Below are 6,048 nucleotides of genomic sequence, written 5' to 3'. Positions count from 1 at the left end.
GATGAGAGTTTTTCGTTTTTGGTATAATGAGGTGAAGGAGAGAGTCGGGTGGAGATAGAATTGGGGGTGATTTTAGTTAAGGTTGGATTGCCTAAATGGCGGATCCTAAGAAAAATGTGAAATTAGAGTTTATGGATGACTTGACTTGTCCATAATTGAGTGATATTCTTCTCTCATTTGCCTTGATAATTGGAGGATAAGTTGAAAATATGGAACTTTTCAAGAGAATATGCGTAAGTATATGCTACGCCAAAATTATATATTTAAAATTAAGTAATAGAGACAAAACGAGGGAATTGAATGACATAAAACTCTAAGGTCTTGCTTGCCATGCAATACTGAGGCAAACGGAATGAGATGGAAGGTGTCCGAATGAATTTTGAGATACGTGGAATGAATATTAATCTATGAGCTAGCAACTTCAATGATTACATGAGAATTGAAATGTATCATGATTTTGCAAACTTATTTATAGATGAGCTATTTTCATTTCGACTTTAGGAGAGCAAATAAGTTGTTGGAACTCCCTTCTTAATGATTGGTTTGACTGGCGGCCACGTAGCACTTCAAGACCTATAATTTTACCTGTTTCATTTAAGCAATACATAAATTGCTGGAACTCCCTTCTTATTCATATATATATATATATATATATATATATAATATTTTGGGTAAAGGATTCATAAGTTTGAGTTCACAACAGTTAAGAATTTACTTTATTCACTAGATTCAACTCATCTTAATTTAGGCAAACGGGTTGCTTGTCAAATCAGGGTGGGTCGTCGAAGAAAATCGGTAATTTAGAACCTACTAGAATTGTCTTATATTTTTATTTTTTCACCCGATCTGAGATCTTATTATTCTGGCACTCGGATAATTCTTCGCGTTCGGAATATCCCGAAATTCCCTGACCAGCCCTCCAGGTGGCGATCTTCGGCTGATCCGGCTCGGCGCAGCCGACCACCACGATAGTCCACATGAGGCGCTAATGATGAGCCGATGAATGGCGCTTAGTTGGTGGAAGTGAAAAGGTATTTTCCCCCCTAATTGCTTAAAAAAAAAAAAAAACATTTTCGCCCTTTTCAGAAAACGAGGGTAGGTGTAGGTGAAGAATTTTCCCCTTTTTTTTAAAAAAAAAAGTCCCGGATAATCAAATCTGTTGACTCCTTGACCGATTCCCTCCCGCTCTTACCCCCAACACCTCCCCGAAATTACCTCCCGTGCCATCGTCTTCCAACTACCCCCGCGTCTCCACCAGCCACCACCCTCCACCGTCTCCCCCCCACCACCACCACCCCGACCTAACCCTCCCTCCCTTATAAAACGATGCGCCGTTTCTCCAGATCTCCTCAGGTACCTCTCTCGTGCCTTCCCTCTCCATCTCTCTCCAATCCGCATTGCCACCCGAAAAGGCAGAGCAAGAAAAACGGCAATGGCGATCGCCTACAGCAGCTCCCTCATCCCCGCCAAGGCCTTCTCCAAGGCCCTCCTCCCCGCGGCGGCGCCGCCCGGCCGCATCGCCGCCGTCCACTCCCCGAGCCCGGGAAGAGCCCCGCCGTCCCCGACAAGTCGGCGAAGCTGAAGAGCTCCGCGCTCCCGGCGTCGTCGGCGGCGGCGGCGGCGGCGGCGACCGCCCCGGCGAAGCCCGCCGTGGGGACCGGGAAATGGAGCGTCGACAGCTGGAGGTCCAAGAAGGCGCTGCAGCTGCCGGAGTACCCGGATCAGGGGGAGCTCGAGTCGGTGCTGAAGACGCTCGAGGACTTCCCCCCGATCGTGTTCGCCGGGGAGGCGAGGAACCTGGAGGAGCGGCTCGGGGAGGCCGCCATGGGGAACGCCTTCCTCCTGCAGGGCGGCGACTGCGCCGAGAGCTTCAAGGAGTTCAACGCGAACAATATCCGTGATACCTTCAGGATTCTGCTCCAGATGGGGGCCGTTCTGATGTTCGGAGGCCAACTGCCCGTTGTCAAGGTCAGATACTGCGGACGGCGCCATGGATAATATTCGATTTCAGTTGCTCGTTTTGGTCCTTAAATAGCAATATTTGCTATTAGGAGATGGTGTATATACACTGTCTAAGAGTTTGAGTAATGCTGTTGCTCTGATATTGCTTGAATGATTATGCGTGTTTAGGTCGGGAGGATGGCTGGTCAATTTGCAAAGCCGAGGTCGGACCCTTTCGAGGAGAAGAACGGGGTGAAGCTGCCGAGTTATAGAGGTGACAATGTGAATGGGGATGCGTTTGATGAGAAATCAAGAATTCCTGACCCTCAGAGAATGATCAGAGCATATTGTCAGTCTGCTGCTACTTTGAATCTGTTGAGGGCTTTTGCAACTGGAGGTTATGCTGCCATGCAGAGGGTCACCCAGTGGAATTTGGATTTCACCGAGCACAGCGAGCAAGGCGATAGGTGAATTTTCCTAACTTTACCCTTCTCGGATAAAACATTTAACGCATTAGTCTGGTCGGATTAGGTTTTGGTAGCTCTATTCAGCTTCAAGTAGAGGGTTTCCTAAGATGGAATCTTTGGGCTAATGAATGAAAGGGTATTTGAAAAAGCAGTGAGCTCTCTTTACGGAGGGAAAAGGAATCACAACTGGATGGTCCATTTTTGGCACTGGGAAGCATTTGTCGTGGAGACAAAAAGAATGGACCAATAAAATTAACCTCTGTTTCAGGCCACGTTTCTGTTCTTTGTCTCCACACTTTCTGTTCTGATCTAGCACGGTGGATCAATGATGAAATTTGGCATATAATCAGTTCCACGGATATGATCGTCTAGATACTGATTTAAAAGACTTGAAATTGCATTTCATTTGATGAATATTTTTTTCGAAGATTTTGATTGATTTGCATTTGGTTGGTATCAAATGAAAATTAGTAATCTGGATGAGGTTCACCGGTTCCCTCTTGTCTTCTATGTTTGTAGTTTTCTGGTGGACCGAGTAATCTGGACAGATTCTGCTTCAGCAGTACACATGTATCTGTTTTGCTCTGCTTGTTGTGCGGTTGTTTATTGTGAGCGTCGACATCAGGGAATAATATACAGATAGCTACTTGATAATTCGCATGTTGCTGAGTTTCTTTTGTTATCCCTAGGTACCGGGAGCTGGCTCACCGAGTTGATGAGGCTCTTGGGTTTATGTCCGCAGCTGGGCTTACTGTTGACCATCCTATTATGACTACGACTGAGTTCTGGACATCACATGAGTGCTTGCTCTTGCCCTATGAGGAGTCGCTTACTAGAATGGACTCAACTTCAGGTCTTTACTATGATTGCTCTGCCCATATGCTTTGGGCTGGCGAACGTACTCGACAGCTGGATGGTGCCCATGTTGAATTTTTAAGAGGGATTGCCAATCCCTTGGGTATTAAGGTAACTGTTTCTTTTCTCATCTCAGGCTGAGGAGTCATTAAAATGTGAATACTGGCCAACTTTTGAACAAACTTAAAGTCAGGTGAACCTTGTTTTCTGGAGTCTTTAGATAAAGAATTAACTGGCAAGGTTAGAACATGGAGGATGGTGTTAGTTGGAAGCGGTTCTCGAGCAATGCACATTATTTTCTAAAAATAATATAAGCACCATAGCATGACAAACGTACTTTTTATGCAATCAGTAAGCAATCAATAAATCATAATGCTTGGCTGAAGGAAAAGAATAATACACGGGTTGTTATTACTTACTACATCTGCAAGTGCAGAGGCGGTCAGATTCATAGTTGATGTTATGCTGCAGGTGAGTGACAAGATGGATCCAAACGAGTTAGTCAAGCTCATTGAGATTTTGAATCCTCAAAACAAAGCAGGAAGGATAACAATTATTACCAGAATGGGAGCTGAGAACATGAGAGTGAAGCTCCCGCACCTTATCAGGGCTGTCCGAAGGGCAGGGCAAATTGTTACATGGGTCAGTGATCCAATGCACGGGAACACCATCAAGGCTCCATGTGGTCTTAAGACTCGCCCATTTGATGCCATAAGGGTATGCTACTTCACTCTTCTATTTTCGTGTCATTTTGTTGATGTAGTTAATTTTATATGCCACTTGAAGTCATGGTGCGACTATGGAGCTAGTGCATAGATCTTAGAAGGATTGATTTGAATGCAATGCATATTAGAAGGAAAGCATCAGGAAAATCTAAGAATATGTACAACTTGACAATTATTTTGTGAGCAAGAAGCCTGAGATTGTACACCTTTTTTGCTTAAGGATTCCTTTCCAATAGCAAAATATACTGGGATTAAGCGAGCAGTTTTTCGTGGTTACCATTTTCTCCTCTGCTTTTGGGCAAAGAAAGTGGCCAGAGGTTATGGTTTCCTGTTCAGCAGTAGATCGGTAGCAAATGATATGCTCTGATAGCCACTTAGCTACTACTTTCCATTGATTTATACAATTTCTTAGCAATTTTTGTTTATTTATGCATCAACACGTTTCATGGAGATATTTATCCTCTAAGATGGGTCTGTACTTTCTGAATGATTGACTAGCATCTCATTGACGAGGTAGATGAGTTTTGTGCGTCTGCGTTCCACATGTTAAATTTTGTGGAGGCACAAGTGTGGCTAGCTGAATGAGGCAAAGTTGGTGGGAAAATGACGTTTTTGTTTAGGTGCAATAGTTGCGCGAGATTTCTTCACCAACCATCATTTGAGTAAGAAGCTGTCTTGCCTTGGTAGTTGGGTGCACATCCTTGTCAATAAGTTGGTTGGATTTTTATCAATTCGGGAAAAAGTCCTCGTCCTAGATGTTGCATACCGTGTGTGTGCTGTATCAGATAGCGACGCGTTGATTAAATCAACAACCACCATACGCATTATTGCTGACTCAAAGTGAGGGAACTTTTGCAAAACATGGCTCGGGCTCTTGATTAGCTGGCAATTTTCTGAATTATTTTGCAATTATCAGATGATGTTGTACGTGTTCCGGAATCATCCCATTCTTATTAACTCTTCAACGATTTGCGATTCGACAGGCTGAGGTGAGAGCATTCTTCGATGTCCATGAACAAGAAGGGAGCCATCCAGGAGGAGTGCACTTGGAGATGACAGGTCAGAACGTCACCGAGTGTATTGGTGGATCGCGAACTGTGACATTCGATGACCTCGGCTCGCGCTACCACACCCACTGCGATCCCAGGCTGAACGCTTCCCAGTCTCTAGAGCTTGCCTTCATCATTGCGGAGCGCCTTAGAAGGCGGAGGATCCAGTCGCAGCAGCCCCTCTCCTCCTTAGGCCTGTGAAATCGTGCTCCCATGGCACCCCGAGGATCACGTATTCCTTAGCGCCGGCATGTACGAGTTGTTGTGTTGTACCAACATTTATGTATGTTTTAATTTATGCCCGTATGAATGTATACATACTACAGTGGTTGAAGTTTGATTTTTAAGCACTGAAAGGGACACCGTAAGGTAAATAAAGAATGTCGCGTGGCCTCCGGCCTATGCGGCTTAGAATCATCGGCTTTAGCTGTGCAAGGTCAAAGCAGAGCATAGTAGCGTCCTACCCCCCTGAATTTAGAATATATGTTGTGCTGGTAAGTGGGGGCCAGCGGGTGGGATAGGATAGCGATTGGTGTCATTGAGTTGTTCGAGTTATGTCGGGAACCAAATTTTTTGGTCCTGCTTTTCAATGATGTAGAAGAATATCATAACGCGAGGGATTCGACAGTTTTGGATTTCTCTATACCCACTCCTTTGGTAATTCATTACAATAATAATTTGTATAATTCTCCCTTCGACTTGACTCGATGTATAAATAATTTTGTTTCTCACCGATTTCTCCGTGGTTAAACCGTCGAAGCCCCTCGGCCTTGAGAAAAGCCCAAGGCCGAGGGGATGATGGTGGATTGGGCCCAGAAAATGGGAACTTGCTCATGGGCCCTTCTTCTCCTGACCATGTACTTATAACTGACTCTCTCTTGCTGGCCAATTATTTCGGGTGCTCGCCTAGGCCCGCTCAGGGAAAGGGTGGGCTTGACCGAAACTTTTAGGCCCGCTGGGAAGCCCTGGACAAAAAATCCAGGCCCAAAACTGGAAGCCTGTGAGCCAAAC

At 45.1% G+C, this 6,048-nt stretch overlaps 1 protein-coding gene across 1 annotated transcript; it reads left to right on the top strand.

Annotated features, from left to right (window-relative positions):
• The first annotated feature begins 1,343 nt into the window (after positions 1-1,343).
• LOC104447979 (phospho-2-dehydro-3-deoxyheptonate aldolase 2, chloroplastic) lies at positions 1,344-5,238 on the top strand. The gene is given in 6 exon segments (XM_010061736.3): positions 1,344-1,529; positions 1,532-1,968; positions 2,131-2,408; positions 3,098-3,374; positions 3,735-3,980; positions 4,972-5,238. Coding segments are annotated over 6 exon segments (1,602 nt in total). The 5' UTR covers positions 1,344-1,432.
• Positions 5,239-6,048: the final 810 nt, after the last annotated feature.

Source organism: Eucalyptus grandis, chromosome 6 (genome assembly GCF_016545825.1).
Source record: "Eucalyptus grandis isolate ANBG69807.140 chromosome 6, ASM1654582v1, whole genome shotgun sequence".
NCBI lineage: Eukaryota > Viridiplantae > Streptophyta > Magnoliopsida > Myrtales > Myrtaceae > Eucalyptus > Eucalyptus grandis.
The sequence above is the reverse complement of the archived record's forward strand: the minus strand, read 5'-3'. Positions and strand labels throughout refer to the sequence as shown.